At 42.6% G+C, this 21,740-nt stretch overlaps 1 protein-coding gene across 2 annotated transcripts in view; it reads left to right on the top strand.

Moving 5' to 3' along the window:
- xpo4 (exportin 4) overlaps positions 1-21,638 on the top strand; it is a 164,442-nt gene extending 142,804 nt beyond the window's left edge. For both annotated transcript variants that reach the window (XM_085999169.1, XM_085999168.1), the window contains 6 exons: positions 12,564-12,744; positions 13,828-13,946; positions 14,292-14,422; positions 15,136-15,253; positions 17,333-17,425; positions 17,574-21,638. In XM_085999169.1, coding sequence (XP_085855295.1) covers positions 12,564-12,744; positions 13,828-13,946; positions 14,292-14,422; positions 15,136-15,253; positions 17,333-17,425; positions 17,574-17,771 — 840 coding nt within the window. In that variant the 3' untranslated portion in view covers positions 17,772-21,638. The remainder of the gene's footprint in view (positions 1-12,563; positions 12,745-13,827; positions 13,947-14,291; positions 14,423-15,135; positions 15,254-17,332; positions 17,426-17,573) is intronic.
- The last annotated feature ends 102 nt before the right edge of the window (positions 21,639-21,740 follow it).

Raw genomic sequence — 21,740 nt, 5'->3', positions numbered from 1 at the left:
TTTTGAGTAAATCTGCAGGATTGCTAAGTTCATTATAGAATGAGTGGTTGTTTTGGTAGTACAGGGTATGTTGATCTCCTGGAAAGTGTTTGTTACATTAGAGGATCTAGTCTGATCTATGCTCTAGCACGGTCTTCTAGAACCGACATTTTGTAATGCCTTTTGCATCTGTTAATCTCATTTCAGTGTAAAGACAGATGAAAAATAAACATAATTGAATGTAAGGAGTCAAAGGAGGAAAATCATTGAAAAATGCTTGTTAAAATTGTCTCTGTATTTGAAAAGTACTTGTTGAGTTTTGTCTTCCAAGGAGTAGTTCTTCTAAGCAGAAATGCTCTAATTTTGCCTAAGTTTCTATCTTTTAGTTCACTAACCATTTGCTAGTAAAAGTGTAAGATTGCCTCACTCTCTTGCCTCTGGATCAGAAGGTAAAGGGTTCAAGTCCCACCCCTGGGCTTGAGTAGAATCTAGACCGATACTTCAGTGCACTACTGAGGGTATGCTGCATTGTCAGAGATGCCATCTTTCAGAAAGGACCTTAAAGTGAAGCTCCATGTTAAGTAATAGATCCCATATTCTTCTATCAGATACATGGACATAATAGATCCAATGATACTATTTGAATAAGAGCAGGGGAGCTCCCCTGGTGTCCTGTACAACAACATATTTCAACCAACACCACCAGAACACTTATCTCATTTGCTGTTTGCAGGATCTTGCTGTACTGCCTCATTTGTCTACATAACCGTGACATCACTCAAAAGTTATTCATTAGCTGTAAAACATTTTACAATGTCCTGAGTATGTAAAAGTTGTTCTATAAATGCAAGTTTTAAAAAAAATAAGTACACCTACAAATGACGGTGCTTAAATTCCAAAATAATAGGATAAGCCCCCATCCTTTATTTTTAACTGCCTGTAATGGCGAATGTTTTATGATGTAGAGGTTCATGTATCTCTGGTAAACAGGATCGAGTGCAAACCAATATGGTGGGTATATTGGCCTAGAAATTCACTATGGCCCCGCCAGCTGGCTAACGGCCAAATGTTAGCGCTGGGCGCGGAGCCATGTGCGACCGTCAAATATTCACTTTTCGCGCCCCAAGTCGGAACCGGGCGCTATACCAGGGTGTGCCTGCCACCGCTTGGGGCGCTGAAACTGAATATCAGCGCTCTAAGTGCCGCTGCGCCACCCGATGCGGCGCGGCAGGCTGCAGTACTGCAGGCCTCCTCCTCTTAAGGTGGAGGTGCCTGCAACGGGGAGATCGCCGCTGGATTGTGCCGGCAAATGAGCCTGGCACCACGGAGAAGTGCCGGGCTCGCGGAAAGCAGCCGGCAATGCCGCCGGGGGGGTGGGAGGGTGGAGGAAGCCGGGGAAGGAGGTGCGGGCAGGCGGCCGCCGAAAAAGCGGCCGGCCGCACCTCCACCTTAAAGCGCCCCAGTAGCGCAGCAGTACGGCCCCGTTTTTCAATCGCTGTTTGCGGCCGCTGCAGAAGAGGCGGCCACAACTAAATATGGGGTTTGGGCCAGAAGCGGGGCGGAACCGGGGCACTGCGCACACCGATGACGTCATCGGTGTCGGCGCAGCGCTACCGGCTACCGCCGCCATTACCGCAGCGCTGAATATCAGCGCACCCTCTTACACTGGCGCAGCAACCCTATTTGGGCGGTAACTGCAAAGCCCACTGAATTTCTAGCCCATTGTGTTTAATCAGAGTTTAGGGCGGAATATAACACTGGTAATGCAGCAAAAACATACGACCGTGACAAGCAGCTTGTACTGGACCCGATCAGACAGACGGCTGGAATGCTGAACAGTTCTCTGGCTCTCCCTCCCTCTCTCTCTCTCTATCTATCTATCTCTCTCTCTCTCTCTCTCTCTCTCTCTCATCACTCTCAAGAGCATTCGACCATGGCTCTCCCGTCCACCGTCTGTGTGCAAGCCCTTGGGGTGTCACTTTTTATTCTCTTTTTAGGAGTGGGCCTGAGGCCAAGTTATTGACAAGACCATTTAACCTATAGAGGTTCCTTCAAAACTTCATCAACCAATGACAGCTCAAGTTCTTTGTCTTGGTTCTTGGATGAACGCCCTCCCCAAAAGAGGGTCTCATTACTTCATCCAATTTATCTTTCTTGTTTTTACATTTTGAAGGTTCCTCCATTGGAATCCATCTTATCTCTTTTGACTCTATCCTCCTTAACCCCTGGTGTGAGCTTTACTATGAGAAATACACAGCAACTTGCAGCTGCTTGGGCTATCTCACCTTCATCTAACAAATGGCCCATTCTAAGATGGATACCTTAGCCTCCTCAAATTCCTTTCATTCTATGTCTTTTCCTAATTAACTTTTAATTATCTTCACAAGCAGTTCTGCTAAACAAACTCCAAATTCTATCTGTGGAGATTATAATATGGTTATTAGTAATAATGGAAGAAACATAGGTTGGGTCTTCACTGACCAAATTAAAGATACATTAACAAAGCCAAAACCCTAACTTACAAACAACAGATAACTAGCCTGGCAGGGCCATCCTATGGGCCCCCGTGTGGAATGTTTATGTTTCACCTAATCTAACTGATTAAAAAGACTGTCTCAAATTCTAATGCAAGCTTTCCAGGAAAACAAAACTTATCATTTAAACACAGTATTATTCGGGTAGCCATATACATTTTTAGGCACCCCTAGTTTCTAACAGTCCCCACTTTGAGAGGGAGAAAAACTCTATTTCGACCTCTCATTTACGAACCTCTACCAACTGTGCCAACTCTAAATTATTGGTTCGACGGCTCAATTCACTGTTCCGGTGTCCCAATTCTGCCCCGCCTGGAGTATCCTCTGTTTCTTCTATCTTTCCTGATCTTACCCCACCTGGGGTCTCCTCTACATTGCCTCTGATTTTCATCCGTCATTGGTTCATTAGTACAGTTAGTCATACTTATAGATATACATTTGGCTAATGCATCAAAGTCGTACTACACAGGTTACATATATCAAATATACTGTCATTACAAGTTGGAGAACTACCAGCGCGTGTGAAATGATACGAACCTGTGGGTGAGCTGATATATAAACCCCAATATCCCACCAGTGTGAATTGTCCCCGATGCTGTCCATTTCAATATCTATTCTCGAGTTGTCTTGCTCCAAAACTTAAAATTGCTTTAGGGTGGAGTTCAGTCGCATCACGAGCTCACTGAATTCCTCAGACAACAGGAGAATGTCGTACCTGAATTGTACCACATAACTGTGCAGCCCATACTGGATCGTATTGGCTTTTCCCACGCTCTGTTACCTACAAAACACAATTATTACAGTCACAGTTATAATACAGTCTTGCAAACATTAGCACGTCGACTAAGTACATACATTTCAAGTGACGATACAAAACAACGAATGCAGAAATTGTGAAGAAAGCTACAGTTTATCATCTAACCAGGAATATTTATTCTTTCACAGTTTTCAACTGATTGATATGGTACCATTTAGCCACCTTGGCCCTCCCCCTTTTCCCAGGGAATTGCACCAGATAAACCGAAGGACTGGCCCTGTCAATAATTGGGAAGGGGCCATTCTACTTTGGTTCGAAGCAATGTTGCTTCTTCCCATAGTTTAGTACCATTACAACATCTCCCACTTGATACTCAAATAGTCGGATCTTCTTGTCGAAGTATTTCTTTGCCTGGTTTTTTGATTTGCCTGTTTGTGTAGCTCCAAACCTGTTAGTTTGTTCTATGTTTTCTACCACCATTTCAAGCCATTTTTGGTTGGCAATTCCCTGTACTAAGGATGTGGCTGAAGGGGTTAACAGATGGGCTGGCATTCGCATTAGTCGCCCAGTCATAGCCTGGTAGGGTGAGATACCCGTTGTGCTATGCGGGGTGGATCTAATAGCCATTAGACACATTGGCAACATACTGGACCATTTGGTGGGGTGATCTGCACAAAATTTGTTTAACATCGTTTTCAGAGTTCGGTTTCCTCTTTCCACTACACCAGATGATTGTGGGTGATGGGAGATGTGAAGTTTATGCGAGATACCCATTATCCGTTGCAATTCGGTAAAAATTTGGGTGGTAAAGTGTGATCCCTGATCACTATCAACTTGAATTGGCACTCTGCACCTGCAGATCACCTCCCCCAATAAAAGGCGAGCTGCTGACAATGCGGTGTAGGTTTTACATGGAAAAGCCTCCATCCATTTAGTAAATTTATCAACTATAACCAGGCAATACTGCAAGCCAGAAGGTCCTGTAGGTAAGGGCTCTATAAAATCAATTTGAAGGTGGGTCCACGGCCCATCGGGAGGAGGGGGACTGCGCAACAGTGACCGATTAGTGTGGGCACTTGGATTGTGCTGTAAACAGGGCAGACAACGATTCACCCTATGAGTGACATCTGTGATGCAATCGGGATACCATGCAAATTTGCGTAGTTTCTGAACAGTTGCATCAGCTGAATAGTGCCCTCCTACCAGATGTGAGTGCAGGAGATCAAAAATTTCGGGTGCCATGGATGGGGGAAACACAGACAACCGGGAGATCAGATGATAGCCACCGCATACGGGGGTTGAACATGAACAGGGGAGCAGCTTCCCAGACTGATTGGAGCCAATTGTGTGTCCACAGCCCATGGAGTGGGCTGAGGTAACGGACATCCATTCTGATGCCATGCAATAACAACTGCATAGGGGGAATAACTCGACTGGAGGGAAGGGAGGTTGATGTCCCCACCTTGGATACTCAAGACTGATCTTAAGGGAGGGATAGGGGCTTGCCAGATGTCACCGTTAACGGCGGCGTCCTTGGCAGCATGATCTGCCTGTGAGTTACCCTGGGTATGTACATCTGAAGAAGGTGAATGGGACATTACCTTACCAACATAGATGGGCTGATCGTGAACTTAGAGTGCCAAAGGGAAGCAAAGAGGTCTGCATGGAGCAGGGTCTTGCCATCAACAATACAAAAATGATTCCTAGCATACAGCAGTAAAGATAACAAAGTGTTAATTGCATAGGCACTATCTGACCAGATATTAACAGGTATGTCATGAGTAATTTGGATTGCTGCCACCAGGGCTGCAACTTCAGCATATTGGGCAGAGTGAGGAATGCATTTATACTTAAGTTCTCGGTCAAGCATGACTACTGCAAATCCAGTAAGGGGCTTTCCATCCCTGTGATAGGATGACCTATCAATGTAGACGTTCTGGGCGTCACTTAGCGGAGTAGGAGAGACGGGGTGACGGTCGCACTCCAGTGGTGGAAGGGGGCACTCATGGCTTCCCCCCTCATACAGTAGGAGCTGAGGTAGTAGAGTTGTCTGCCTTGGCGTTATTTCCAAATCTCTGAGTTAACAGAAGTGTCCAGTGACTGAGTCGGGCAGAGGAGACCAAAGTGTCCCCTGGTTTAAGTAGAAAATTCATAGGGGTGTGGGGGCTATGTATGATCATTTTGTTCAGCCCAGCAATAAACGTGAAGTGTTTGACTGCCCAAAAAGTGGCTAGCAGATGTTGCTCACACACGGTGAAATTCTTTTCCACGCCATTCAAAATACGGGAGGCGAATGCATTTGGCATAAGTTTACCCTGTACCTCTTGGCACAGAACAGCAGCAAGACTGATCGGTGGATCCCACCTCCAGGTGGAAAGGCTTCTCTCGGTCAGGGCTTGTCAGGCATGTGGCTTGCATAACAGCAGTTTTAAGGAGGGACACAGCCGTTGTATGTTCGGTGGTCCAGTCACGGGCCACAGCATCCTCTTCACCCTTTAACAGTTCATATAATGGTTTGGCTTGCTCCGCAAATCTGGGAATAAGTGAGCGCTGGCACCCCACTAGGCCCAGGAAGGAACGAAGTGTGGTTTTGGATGCGGGCAATGGTAAACGCTGAATCGCTTCAATCTTACGCTGGTCAGGCCTGAGCCCCTTTTGTCCCACAGAAACCCCTAAAAATGTCACTTCTGGCAGTAACAGTTGTACCTTTTTGGAGTTGATTTTCAGCCCAGCTTTTAGAAGAAGGCTAATAGCTCCTCCATTAATTTAATATGAGTCTTTTTGTCAAGCGTTGCAAGCAAAAGGTCATCAACATACTGCAGCAGGCAGTCGGGTCTCGAAAAAGGTTTCCGTGCCTGAGCCATCCGTTTGTGGAATATAGTTGGGGCGTTGTGAAAGTCTTGAGGTAAACATGTCCAAGTGTAACTTTGATCTTCAAAAGTGAAGGCAAACTTGTACTGATCCTCTGACTTAACAGGAATAATCCAGAAGCTGTTTGAAATGTCAAAGGTGGAGAAGTAGCAGCTACCTGGTGGAATCTGGGACAGGAGAGTGGGGGGTCTCCCAAACAACAGGGGCGCAAGCTGGGATTACCGAATTAAGCTTGTGATAATCAATTGTTAGACGCCAGCTAATAACAGAAAATGCTGGAAAAACTCAGCAGGTCAGGCAACATCCGTGGAGAGAAATTTGAGTTGACGTTTCGGGTTGGACCCTTCTTCAAAACTGGAAAGAAAAGAAATTAGATCGGAGGCAGGGCTGCGATCGGATAAAAGAAACAAAAGAAGTAAAAGAGATTAGAAGCTAGACGAGATGGTAATAGGCTGGGATTAGGTGTAAAGTGTACTGGCAGGGCAAAAGATAGCTGCCAGGTGTGAGAGAGAAACAAAAGGAAAGGGGGGGGGGAAAAGGAGTGGAACAATTACAAGAGAAAATGAAATGGGGGCCGAGCTTATGATCTGAAATTGTTGAACTCGACATTGAGTCCGGAAGGCTGCAGACTGCCTAATCGGAAGATGAGGTGCTGTTCCTCGAGTTTACGTTGAGCTTCCGTGGAACAATACAAGAGGCCAAGGACGGTGAGGTCCGAGTGGGAATGGAGCGGTGAATTAAAATGACAGGCGACCGGAAGCTCGGGGTCACCCTTACGGACTGAACGGAGGTGTTCCGCAAAGCTCCTCTGAACTTGCAGCACTCCATTCTCTTAGATCCAACCCTGACATTGTCATTAAACCCGCTGACAAGGGTGGTGCTGTTGTTGTTTGGCGCACTGACCTCTACCTTGCGGAAGCTGAACGCCAACTCTCCGACACCTCCTCCTACCTCCACCTGGACCATGACCCCACTACCGAACATCAAACCACCGTTTCCAAGACTGTCACTGACCTCATCTCCTCTGGAGATCTTCCCCCTGCTGCCACCAACCTCATAGTTCCCCAACCCCGCACAGCCCGCTTCTACCTCCTTCCCAAGATCCACAAACAGGACTGCCCTGGTAGACCCATCGTTTCAGCCTGTTCTTGCCCTACAGAACTTATCTCTTCCTATCTTGACTCTATCTTTTCTCCCCTTGTCCAGTCTCTTCCCACCTACATCCGCGACTCTTCGGACGCCCTCCGCCACTTTAACAGTTTCCAGTTTCCTGGCCCCAACCGCTTCCTTTTCACCATGGACGTACAATCCCTCTACACCTCCATCCCCCACCCGGATGGCCTGAGGGCGCTCCGCTTCTTCCTTGAAGAGGCCCGACCAGTCCCCATCCACCACGACCCTCCTCCGCCTGGCTGAACTTGTTCTCACATTGAACAACTTCTCCTTTAACTCCACTCATTTCCTCCAAATCAAAGGTGTTGCCATGGGTACCCGCATGGGTCCTAGCTATGCCTGCCTTTTCGTGGGCTATGTGGAACAATCTTTGTTCCAGTCCTACTCGGGTCCCCTCCCTCACCTCTTTTTCCGATACATTGATGACTGTATCGGTGCCGTTTCCTGCTCTCGCCCCGAACTTGAAAATTTCATTCACTTTGCCTCCAATTTCCACCCTTCCCTCACCTTCACATGGTCCATCTCGGACTCTTCCCTTCCCTTCCTCGACTTCTCCATCTCTGGGGATAGGTTATCGACCAATATTTACTACAAGCCCACTGACTCCCACAGCTACCTGGACTACACTTCCTCCCACCCCGCTTCCTGTAAGGACTCTATTCCATTCTCCCAGTTTCTCCGCCTCCGCCGTATCTGCTCCGACGATGCCACCTTCCACACCAGTGCTTCAGATATGTCTTCCTTTTTCCGCAACCGAGGATTCCCCTCTACTGTGGTTGACACTGCCCTCGACCGTGTCAGTTCTATCTCCCGCACTTCTGCCCTCACCCCTGCCCCTCCCTCCCAGAACCACGATAGGGTTCCCCTTGTCCTCACCTTTCACCCCACCAGCCTCCACATTCAATGGATCATCCTCCGGCATTTCCGCTACCTCCAAAGTGATCCCACCACCAAACGTATCTTCCCCTCCCCTCCCCTTTCAGCATTCCGCAGGGACCGCTCCCTCCGAGACACCCTAGTCCACTCCTCTATCACCCCAAACAGCCCTTCCTCTTCGCCTGGCACCTTCCCGTGCAAGCGGAGGAGATGTAACACCTGCCCCTATACCTCCCCCCCCCCCCCCCCCCCCCTTCCCACTGTCCAGGGCCCCAAACACCCCTTCCAGGTGAAACAGCGATTTACTTGTACTTCTCGCAATCTAGTATACTGTATTCGCTGCTCACGATGCGGTCTCCTCTACATTGGGGAGACCAAACGCAGATTGGGTGACCGCTTTGCGGAACACCTCCGTTCAGTCCGTAAGGGTGACCCCGAGCTTCCGGTTGCCTGTCATTTTAATTCACCGCTCCATTCCCACTCGGACCTCACCGTCCTTGGCCTCTTGTATTGTTCCACGGAAGCTCAACGTAAACTCGAGGAACAGCACCTCATCTTCCGATTAGGCAGTCTGCAGCCTTCCGGACTCAATATCGAGTTCAACAATTTCAGATCATAAGCTCGGCCCCCACTTCATTTTCTCTTGTAATTGTTCCACTCCTTTTCCCCCCCCCCCCCCTTTCCTTTTGTTTCTCTCTCACACCTGGCAGCTATCTTTTGCCCTGCCAGTACACTTTACACCTAATCCCAGCCTATTACCATCTCGTCTAGCTTCTAATCTCTTTTACTTCTTTTGTTTCTTTTATTCTTTTGTCCGATCGCAGCCCTGCCTCCGATCTAATTTCTTTTCTCTCCAGTTTTGAAGAAGGGTCCAACCCGAAACGTCAACTCAAATTTCTCTCCATGGATGTTGCCTGACCTGAGTTTTTCCAGCATTTTCTGTTGTTATTTCGGATTTCCAACATCTGCAGTATTTTGCTATCGTTAGACGCCAGCTATTGTCTGGCTTCTTAACTGGCCAGGTTGGAGAATTAGTGGTTAAAGTGCCAGTGCGGATAACACCCTGCTTTAACAATGAATCAATAGTAAACCGAACATAAGGTTTACTCTCAGCCGGAATGGAATACTGCTTAATCTCATCTCCCGACATCCTACCACAATCATGCTTGGACTTAGCAAAAACCTCTGAAAATTTATGAATTAATGTATTAACCATGGGGTCTTCAGTCCCGTTAAGGGTGAAATCCTCGGGTTTTTTAATTGCATATACCGAATGGGCATCTGAAATAGGTGTCTGTGGTCCCTCATTAAAGTGCCACCAAAGACGATCATTAGCGTAGTCGAGGACAGCACAGTGTTTATGCAACGTGTCCCTTCCGAGGATACCTTTCTGGTCATGGGTGGCCATATATACAGGAGAGGGGACAGTGACGGAATTCCCATCAATGGACAAGACTGTGGAGCTCAATCCCTGATTAGCTAACTGAGTAGAAGCATTAAAGCCAGAGAGGTTTAGGGCGGTGCCAGAATGGGAAAAGGGAGTGGGGTCAGTGTAAAATAGTCACGGCAGAACCGGAATCCACAAGCATAACGTGGTGGCGGCCTCCATGATCAGTGGCCCGGACAAAAGGTCGTCCGTCCTCCCCGTACCAGACAGGAGAAGACGTGGTCACCGTGGAGGCCTCTGACCGTCACTGGGGCCGTGAGTCTGGGAGCGCATCTCCACTGCGAGAAACAGCCAAAACATTTTGCCCCCCCCCCCCCCCCCGCCTGACTGTGCTTCATGGCCTCAACTACTGCCGAAAGGTGTTCGAGCTGCTGCTGCTGCACAGAGTTCAAATCAGACCCGTTACCTTCACGGATTGGGGGTTGGTAGTGTGGGCCATTATTTGGACGTTGACTATTGTGGCAGTCGCGAGCATAGTGTCCGGGCTTACAACAGTTATAACAAGATTACGTGGCATTTGTCTCCCGACTGGGGAGGGGTTTATGGAGTCAGAGGACCCTCCACCGCCGACACTTTGGACTCAGTAGGGGTGAGGGATGATTTAACTCGGTCCCAAGCTTGAATGCAAGCGTCCTCTAGATCAGCCCACGGAGTTCCCTGATGAACAGTAATACCAGGAGCGTCCCTTACGGGGGAGTAAGAGAGCATCAATGAATGTCGGCTTAAATCCCTCCATGTCCCAAAACTCTTGACCATTACAGTTTTTCTGGGACTGGTTGTACAAATCATACAATCGATTTGCAAAGGCTACGGGATGCTCGTTAGCCTTTTGCCAGGCGTCCCCAGCCGCACGGGTGAAATTAACTGCGTCCATGTCCAAACGGGAACGGGAACAAACTAAATCCATAACATCCCACCACCCCTTACTTTTATCATAGATTTCCCGTGAAAGTGATAACTTGAGTTCCTGTGAAATGCATGACAACAGAACTTGTTTTAAGTCTGTCAACTCTAACTCAGGGTGACAGTGATGGAATGTATCCCAATCACTTGTTAGGGCGACTGGGTTTGGCCCCATTTTTTCAGCTGGTGCTTTGCACTCTGCTGGGGTCAAACTTCTACTAGTAGTAGTGGTTACTTCCACATTTGGGGGCAGGTTGTAGGCTACAGAAGAGGTATCATTATCAAATTCATCATCCGAGGGTGTAGGGTCACCAAATTGGGTGGTAATAGTGACTATATTAACCTGCTTGGTTTCTACCGGGGCAGTTTGTCCTGGATAGGAAGGCGGAGGCGCAGAGGGCGAGATGGGGTTATTATTGCACTAGCTTTACTTGTTAGATCATCCCAGTTAATACCGGGATCCCCTGGTTTAAGGTGACTAACGGCCGCAAGAGCAGCTGTTTGTCGCCCCAGCTTTCCATTCAATTCCATAATTTTTAATTCACAGTGAGTATGGTCAGTGCTCACCAGAGGGGGTTTTTCAAGTAATTCTCTCAAACTCGTCCTCAACTCGTTTCAACCACAACAACCCTGTTGCACCTCCTGACTGGCTCGCCAATTTGTAGAGATTCATGTATCTCTGGTAAACAGGATCGAGGGCAAATCAATATGGTGGGTATATTGTGTTTAATCAGAGTTTAGGACGGAATATAACACACTAGTAATACAGCAAAAACATACGACCGTGACAAGCAGCTTGTACCGGACCTGATCAGACAGACGGCTGGCATGCGGGATCACTCTCAAACGAGCGTTTGACCAGCCCAACTTCTCTTTGCAACTTCTGTTTGGCTCTCCCTTCCACCATCTGTGTGCAAGCCTTTGGGGTGTCACTTTTTATTTTTTTAGGAGTGGGCCTGAGGCCAAGTTATTGACAAGACCATTTAACCTATAGAGGTTCCTTCAAAACTTCATCAACCAATGACAGCTCAAGTTCTTTGTCTTGGTTCTTGGATGAAAGCCCTCCTCAAAAGAGGGTCTCATTACTTCATCCAATTTATCTATCTTGTTTTTACATTTTGAAGGTTCCTCCATTGGAATCCATCTTATCTCTTTCGACTCTATCCTCCTTAACCCAGCAAGTACAAGGCCCGGCCCTGTCCTTCTTAATCATGGCCCTAGCCAGAGCTGTCGCACATTAACCAGTCGCTATCTCACCATTCTGACCTTCACAAGTACGGTCTATGATTCCTTCCCCTTTTCTGCTGTGAGCTTTACTATGAGAAATACACAGCAACTTACAGCTGCTTGGGCTATCTCACCTTCATCTAACAAATGGCCCATTCTAAGATGGATACCTTAGCCTCCTCAAATTCCTTTCATTCTATGTCTTTTCCTAATTAACTTTTAACTATCTTCACAAGCAGTTCTGCTAAACAAACTCCAAATTCTATCTGTGGCGATTATAATATAGTTATTAATAATAATGGAAGAAACATAGGTTGGGCCTTCACTGGCCAAATTAAAGATACATTAACAAAATCAAAACCCTAACTCACAAACAACAGATAACTAGCCTGGCAGGGCCATCCTCTGGGCCCCCGTGTGGAATGTTTATGTTTCACCTAATCTGATTTGATTAAAAAGACTGTCTCAAATTCTAATGCAAGCTTTCCAGGAAAATGAAACTTACATTTAAACACAGTATTATTCATGTAGCCATATACATTTTTAGGCACCCCTAGTTTCTAACAATGATTACTAATATAAGTAATTCCACAGCAGCTATGATGCTAGTGTCAAGCCTCAATTGAATTCACCCTCTCATCTCCATATGTTTACCTGATTTGTAGCCATGCATTTCTTTTACAAAAAGGAAGGGAAAAAAGGCCCAGTGCCTGTTTGGATTGTTGTACAGAAGAAGGTTTATCGTAAGTTCTGAAATATTATTCTATCAGATCTAATGTAATATTTTAATTTTCAGTCAAAAGCCATGAAGTTGTATGAAGCTTGCCTGACACTACTGCAGGTTTATTCTAAGAACAGCTTAGGCAGGAAACGGACTGATGTGGCAGCAGAAGAGGAGCAGTATCAAGACTTGTTGCTCATTATGGAACTTCTGACTAACCTGCTGTCAAAGGAGTTTATAGACTTCAGTGACACAGGTATGTATTAGCTTTTGAGTACAATAAAGTCAGATAAATATAGGATAGTGTAACATGATTTGTGCATTATAGGAATTGTTTCACAAGTGCAGAGTGTCCATAACTCATGAATAACACAGGTATAAATTATGACTACCTGTGACAGAGTGTAAAATTCCAGTTACGCACAACAATGCAATATTAAATTTATCTCGAGCATATTTGTGTTCTGGAACATATCTTGAGTGAGGTCACAATGAACTATGTTGCTTAGGACTGAAATTAACACACATGGAATAAAGTTAGAGGATTGTGCTTTTGAAAGCAGCTAATCTTTACTATATCTGGAAATAACATAAAGCTACTGTAAAAATGAGTGGTACAAAGCATTGCAGCACTGCAGTGCCGTGGTACAAAGTGGTGGAATCTGGTTTTAGGTCCACCATCTCCTAAGCCACTAATCTCTGCTGTACCACTAGGGGGAAGACTACTGTTACCACAACACTGCGGGGCTGATTCAGAATGACCACTGGTAGAGGGGTGGGAGTGGTTCCACCATCCCACCCTTGCATCCACACGGATGCTGTAGCTTGTAATCTAGAATTTATAAAAGTATTGTTGTGTGGGTGCAGGAGCATCGTTTGATTTTTGTTGGTTTAGTGATCTTGTGTACTGCTATTCTCAGCAGTGTTGTTTAATGTTGGAACTTTGTAAATATTAACTTGGGTGGAAGGGGAATTTTTGGCCTTCTCATCAGATCTGAGAAGTCAATGTGAAAACCTTTATAATCAAACTGTTTCTAAAATAAATAAAATCGATATTTTTTTTAAAACACAGGACATTTGGGAGGTAGAACTAACTTTAATTCATATTTTAATTAATGAATAATAAAAACAGCAGATCCGTTCTCTTAAAGTTTACCTCAGTCCTCCAGAAAATGATGTCGTCTTACAAAACTGCCTCTTCTCAGGGTTGTTGGAACTAAATTAAACATTAAGTCCAAGCTTCTTGTGTCTTACCTCCCCCCCCCCCCCCCCCAAATCAATGCATTTTGGGTACTTCTGTTCACTTTTATAAGCCACTTTACATGTATTTCCTGTACAGATGAAGTATTCCGTGGGCAGGAACCTGGACAGTCTGGAAACAGATCAGTGTCAGCTGCTGATGTAGTCCTTTATGGAGTAAATATTGTACTGCCATTAATGTCACAAGACTTGCTAAAGGTAAGGTTGCTTTTTTTAAAATATGATGACAGGCCAGTGAAAAATAAGTAACCACAATCCCTTTTCTAGTTCCTGCCACTGTAGACTGGTAACAGATTTGCATAGCTTGTTGGAGTGCTGAACAGTATAGACAAGTAGGACTAGACACCTTGTTTCAGTAATTTTAGAGTTTAAAATCATCAGGTCATGGAACGGTATGGACATGGGGAGGGTGCGGGTTGGTGTAATTGGTCATTTTAGATTCGGGAAATTTCATGATAAGTGTCCTGTGGTTTTACAATCTTTTTGGGTGTGTATTAAGTTAGATGCATATTTTGAAAAACTATATATTTTTTGCCTTGACAGTTTCCATCATTGTGTAACCAGTATTACAAATTAATCACCTTCATCTGTGAGATATTCCCTGAGAAAATACCACAACTTCCTGAAGAACTTTTTAAGAGTCTTATGTACTCATTGGAATTGGGCATGACCTCGTATCCTTTTACTGCCATTAGATTGTCTGATTTGGGGGAATTACAGCAGTGACAGATAAAATGTTTGGCTTGATTTGTATCTGGGAGTGATGGGGTGGGCTGGGGCGGTGGCAATTGCTGCAGTTGGCGAGTTTGTGCTATGTATAGACACCAATCTGTCTCGGATATTTTTCTCTCCAGAGACTACAAGAATCTATATATGGATATTAGGAGTAACACATGTAACCTTCCACAAGTAACCATCGATAGCTTCACCCTTCTCTATTACTAAGGTCCAGTTTTCATTTTGGGATTAAGGTGGAAACCCTAAAGCATTGTATAAATTCTTCTGCAATGTTTTTGACACACTGCCTTTATTCTTCAGCATTTTACTGAACTTCAGTGAAAGTACAAACCTTTTAATAGGCTAATAGAATAGAAAAGTGGGTGACAATTAAGTGGCCACTTGAATAAGATTGTGGATTCAGTGTCTTTGAAGAAGTTCCACGTAGCATCGAGCAGAGCACAATTTATTCTGTATAATCCTCGGAGCCCCAAGAATCAATCTATCTTGCTTTACGATCTATTTTGAATTATACTTTTAATGTGTTCATTCAGAGAATAGATCCCATTTGATTTTTTCCACATATAGCCTGTTTCTTTTAAACTTTGCACATGAGGAAAATAAACAGCTGTGTGGAATTTCTGCATGTTTCCTTAACCCTTTCCTTTAGAATGACATCTGAAGTTTCCCAACTCTGTTTAGAAGCCCTCACACCTTTGGCAGAACAGTGTGCCAAAGCACAAGAGACAGAATCACCACTCTTCGCTGCAACCAGACATTTCCTTAAGGTATAGCTTATCTTGGTGAATACTGCCAACCATATTTTGTGTTGTAACAGTGTAAATAGCGAATCATAATGAATTGTTCAAAGAAAAACTTATCAGGATGATTGCTCATATCCAAGTGACTTAATTAAATTGACTGTTTTCAGATTAATGCATGTCTATTCATTGGGAAAACATTTTGAATCTTGAGTTCTGTGTGATTAAAACCCTGTTTGTAATGAGGATTTTTTGTCACATTTATTCTGTTGCCCTAAGTTTGCCATTTTCAGTCACTTTGCAAAAAGTACATTAGTACACTTGGCCTTTTTAAATAGAAGTTGGAAAACTCAACTTTGCACAAAATTCACAAGCTGTTGTTTGCCAGAGTTGAAATTTGAGCACTCTTGCAATACATTCTTTGATATGTTTATTCTCCATTCATCATCTCTGAGGGAAGTGGGGGGTGAAATCACGGACAAAATCACCCATCAGTTTCATCTCAACTCCTGCAACAGTCATGTGATCCCCACCCCAATTTCATATTTTATAAATGCTCTGCTTGTAATCCTGTCCTTCAGTTTGTTCTTTTCCTCCTGCTGTTAGTAGTACAGGAAACTTTCTGATATCCGGCACTGACGGGACCGAGCTGGTGCCGTACCATCAAAAGTGCCGGACATACCAGCGTTAATGTTGAAACATACGGAACTGAAAAGCTCCGTGTGAATCAACAAACCCTGTTGCTTAGCAACAGCTTCAAAACAGTCGGCTGCAGCTACAAGCGTCTCTAGCTGAAGCTGTTGCTATAGCTACAGACCTTGCAGTGCCTGACTGGGGAAACAAAACGCAACGAGAACTCAAAAAACTTATAGAAAACGGCTCCTGATTTTTGCCGTTAGATCGAGTATTCCGGACATATAACTTCCGGATAAACCAAAGTTTCCTGTAGTAGTTAGCTGCTGCTTTGCAAATAGACTGCTATTACTACTCACGTTTTGGTGTCCTCTTGGTTAGAAAAGTTGTATATATGTCATTGCAGAATTTCATTGTACAAATTTGAAAAATTACTTACCCAAACTAGGGTTTAAATGTTACTTTCCCTATTAAAAATATCTTACCTAGTCACATTGATCTAACACGAGGATACCAGTCAAGATGCCATTCCTATCATATGATTGAGGAGAAATATCCAATGATTTCTTTCTAGCTTTTGGTTTAAAACTTCATCAAAAGCAGGTGTTGTGGAAGCTATGATGCAGTTTGCTCTCAGGGCTGCTGCTCTCAATCTTCCAGGCACTGATATTTGTATTGCCTTGAACTTTAAAGTTCCAACTGGCACCATGGTCACGTGGTTGTTAGCTAATAATTGATCTGCATTTTCTCTAATTGGCACTCATAATTCCAAATAGGTCCTTCAGTTCATTCCTGTATTCCAACTGACACATGGGCTGGTAGCACCACTAGAGATGGATCCTCAATCTCCAAGGAATGTCCTGACTAGCACCATTTCAAGTTCCCACAATATGCAGAGCTAAAATTAGATACAGGTAGTCATTTGGATTAGTATGTCCCCTCCAAGAAATCCATTATTGTTGTGAGAATTTGATCTTTCACACAACTTTTTTGACCTAGTCAATGCTTTGGTTTCAGCCAATCCTTCAGAAGACATTGGCACCAAAGATTCAGCCACTTTGACTGGGCACAGTATATTCTGCTCAGTTGACACTGAAGATAAAAACCTTTAGTGACTTTCTGATTCAAAATAGGAAGAGGGTGAGAGTATCTGCCCATTACTCTCACGTTTCGGATCATATCTAAATCCTGGACTTATTGGAGTTACCTATCCATTTCTACTTTCATTTCTAAAGCTATACAATGCAAGGGTGAAATGCTAGTTTCAGATTTGTCACTGGTATTGCTAATATAACAGTTTGAGGTGATCTATTAACAAACAAGAACAACCACCTTATAGCATATTGCCTTAAGTGCTGCACTTCTTCCTCTTGTAGTATATTAGTATGCTTATACTAAATTTGCCTTGAGACACAATTTATCTCTTGTGCTTGGTATGTATTTTCATTCTATAGAGTTTGTTTGTCATTACAGCTCGTCTTTGACATGCTGGTATTGCAGAAGCACAATGCAGAACTTACTGATGCTGCAGGTGAAGCATTCTACACACTAGTATGTCTGCATCAGGTAAAATTGCTTTAAAAAAAAAAAAAAACCTCTTCCTCTGTCCCTTCCCTTTTTCAAGTTAACCAATCTCAGATTTGGTACATTAGATTTTCTCATTTGCTTTTTGGGAGAAATTGCTGATAAGGCATTCCATGTGTTGTTTCAACAGGCTGAATATTCCGAATTAGTTGAAACCCTATTGTCAAGCCAGCAGGATCCAGTTATATATCAACGATTAGCAGATGCCTTCAATAATCTCACTGGAAGCAGCACTCCCCCCACCTTGGACCGCAAGCAGAGGATGGCCTTCCTAAAAAGCCTTAAAGACTTTATGGCAAATGTTGGTGGTCTACTGTGTGTTAAATAGACTCGAGTTGCAAAAGGCCCTTGTTGAAGAATGCACTGTAAAGCATGGAAATCAAAGTTGACTGAATTTTATACCTGTTTCAAGGCTGTTGCCTGCCATCTTGGATTTTAGACTCTCAGGATATTTGGTCTAAGCTTACCACAGTAAGACAGAAGGATGAATCCACTACTATTCAGTTGCCAGTGTTTCTTAGCCATGATTTGTCATATAAACTAATCGTTTACTTAAAAAAACAAATGAAAATAGTGTATTTTAGAGAATTCCAGTATGTGTGGATGAATGGGCACAGTGAATGAATCCAGTGCCTTTTTCATGTCTGGTTTAAACCAGCTGCCCAAATGGCCAGAGAAACTGTCTTATTGCTTATCTTTGAACCCTTGCTTTGAGGGAATCACTGTAGACAAAATACACAGCTGTAAATGTTATGGCTGAAATTAGCTTTATTTTTTTCCAGCATATGGATTTATTTGTGACCTAAAGAAGAAAACACCAAATTGTAGCGTTTGAATCTTGATTTTTTTTCATATCAGGCAGTGATCACGTCGTACACAATACTTCAGATTCACTTTGTACTGCCTGCTGTTCAGAATAAAGTATATATTTTTGCTTCCCAACCGTGAATTTTAGGAATTGTAACCAGTTGCCTTATTTTCTGTAAATATGAAAGCTTTGTGTTCTGAAAGACTGAAACTGGATTGCCAAAGTGGCAACTTTTGTGTTTTTTTCTTGTAATTTCCCCTTTAAAATGAAATGTTTGTCACTGTTTGGTGTCAAGAGTAGTGAGAAGAACATTTACACAAGAATCGTCATTTTGGATACTAAAATTAAGTCATTTAAGTTCTACATTAAGGCTTAAAGGGATTTACTTTTTAAACAAAACAAAACTTTACACCTGAACTGTCACACTGCTAGGTTCTTGTGTTTATTTGAGCAATAACGAATTCTAGGGTGAGAATTCTTTAATAATGCACATCAGGATAAACTGGGGCATTAGTTCAAAAAGACTCTAGTTTATGCTGTTGCATAGTCAAAATCAAAACTTTTAACACTTTTAGAAAAAATGTAAATAAGCTGTTAGGCATTTTGTTTGTGACAAATTTGCCTTGACTTGCTGTTGGTCAACAAATCACAATGTACATACATAAGTAACTACATACTGTAATACTGCACAGTATATTCAGGGCTCCAAATTTAAAAATTAATCAGGATGAGTCAGTTCTGAGTATGAACATGCAAATTAGTTTTAAATATACGGATGAAGTGAACAAAGCTTGTGGTCACACCATTTAAAAGGTGAAACGTAAAATGCACAGTAGTTCGCTCAACATCTGAAGGAGAAAGATGGCTTTACATTTTGGATATGATCCAGTTCTAATGAAAGTCTCCATCCAAAATGTTCACTTATCTTTCTCTTTTCGCTGTTGACTAACTTGTTGTGTATTTTCAGATTTCTGGTATAGGTGTTTTTTCTGTTACCCCTAAAAGAGAGAGTATCCTTTTTGATGAACTATGTACAGGTTGTATGTCGAAACTACTGAAAAATAATTGTACTTAGTTTAGTTTCTTTTGAGGCCAGCAAACCAGTTAAGTGGAATTTTGTATGGGTCCCATAACACACTCAATTTAAAATAAAATTAAAGTAGCTAATGGAATTAAAGTTGCTGCATTTTTTTTGTTTTTCACTTTTTTTCTGGAACATCAGATCTAAGCAACTGAGAGGGGGGTGAGAAAACAATACATTTGAGGGTCTCTGCAGACTGTTGTAGATCACTTTTCTGTAGGGGACTAATATTTATTTTCCTCTTCAACATCCTCCCAAACTCCAGTTCCCTTCAAAATACCCTGTTTATCAAGTTTTAGGTTCTTCCTTTAGATGGCCATTGGCACAATGTGCCTCTGTTTTGCCACCCACCTTCCCAGGACTTCAAAATTCATGTACACAGTGAACAGGTTATTCCATTTAACAAGGAAACATTTGAACTGGCCCTCTCACAATATGATTATTTTCAGCTACTTTGTTTATTTTAAATTAAGTTTGTACCTAATTCTGCGAGCTGGCCAGCAACATGGTTTTAGAACATATCGGGAACCATAGTGATGCATTGCATTTTTCTTTTCTGATTAGTCAAATTATTACAGCATGCCATGTTTCTACATCTATTCTAACAAAAAGGTGAGTGATCAATATGTCACAAAGTGCTTGAGATGAGTATCCTTATTGGTGGCCTATATAATTGGAATTTAATTTGCATATTTTATTCCCTTTTGCCAGTCTCCCATTAAAATGCAGTAAATGGTACAATACAGAACACTGCAATAATTTGAATCAATCTTCCTTTGTTTTTAAATGGGTGCACTGGAAAACGGTTATATTTAAATGAATCAAGTTTGAAGGAGTTTCATGTATACAAGTTGTACATTGTAGGAAGACCAACAAAAATGAAAAGACTCAATTAATTTAAGCACAAAATGCAGCTTAAAATATTGCCTAGCAAAAATTAGCATTGGCTTTTCTTGTTTTTTTTTTTCCCCAACCCTTCCCTCCAATCTCATATTTCTTCAATAGATGTAATCTGATGCAGTTTACCCACCAACAATGATTTTTATTGGAGTGCAAATGAGAGATGATGATCAGCACACTGAAATAATAAATCCTAATCACCATATATGCTCTGTAGCAGAGTAACTATTCCTTGTTCAATTTGCATGTATACAAATTAGTGATAAGGCAACCTGGCTGTATGTCTGAATTCTGCGTTTCGTATCACCAGAGTAATGCAAATACATTCTGAAGACCAAGATTCTTTCCTTGCTATGATGGAATTAGAGTCTATTGTGTTGACTCAAACACAGAAAAATGGAGTGGTAGAGCAAGGGATGCATTGTACAGATTTATTCAGCATTCACTTAACGTCGTATTGTGTTTGAATGTAAAAGTTCAAAGGATGGTAGGACTCAGCATAAGTATTCTATGCCCATAAAAATTTATATATTGAATATGCCATTTTATCATGTTATGCAAATAGCTTCTATCCTACATATGGTTAAACTGCTGAAACTATTTGTTGTCTCAGTTAATCATAAAAATTAAATTAAATCACACAAAGCCAAGTTGTGCTAAAAACAATTAAACTTGTATAAAATAAATTATAGGTAGAGATTGAATGCCTCTTCACTATTGGCTCTCATACTTTTGATATTTTTGAATAATGCCACATTTTAGTTGCAATTCCATGGTCTCAGCCCTTGTTCTGACCAGGAATATCCAGGACTGTTGAACAAAGTATTTAACTATGCTGTGAAATACTGCAGGTCAAGAAAAATAAAATACTCTGTCAATTGCTGCCATGTGACAACTACTGTGACCTTTTTAATTCATCTGGAATCTGTCTTGAATGAATCATAGCTTTTCTTGATGAGTAACCAGTTCATGGGTGGTTATGCATAAATGAATAGCTGTGATGCATTTAAATAATTAGTCTCGTGTTTTGTACGTTGTTTTGTACCTTTTTGTGTGATTTATTTTGTCATGTTATATTACATCCCTGATGTGTGCAAGCACCATTTTATGTACATTATTTTATAGAAATTTTGACCATTTAAATTTTTTTAATTGCACATAGAAGGAATTGTAAAGGTTTGAGGATATGTTTTGGGGACGTCTGTCTAACCTAAAATGTATCATATAAGTGTTCTTATAAAACTTTTTAATGTTTTGGTGCAGTTGAGTTCAGTACAAATTCTGACTATTGCATAGTCTACCCTTCTTGCATAGTACAAGATACATTTTTAAAAAGAAAAATACACATGGAATGTTTCTCTGTATATATGCGGTGACGACCAAATAAACTTTGGCTGCTGTTTAAATCATCTGTCACCAATAAAAATTGGTTTTGTTTCTAGGCTTGCTCACCACATTTAAACAGCAAAGAATTTGAGTTGTAACATTTTTAATCGGTTCTGTATTTT

This window comes from Somniosus microcephalus, chromosome 10 (assembly GCF_052327205.1).
Source record: "Somniosus microcephalus isolate GS21.2 chromosome 10, FLI_Smic_1.0, whole genome shotgun sequence".
Lineage (NCBI taxonomy): Eukaryota > Metazoa > Chordata > Chondrichthyes > Squaliformes > Somniosidae > Somniosus > Somniosus microcephalus.
The sequence above is the reverse complement of the archived record's forward strand: the minus strand, read 5'-3'. Positions and strand labels throughout refer to the sequence as shown.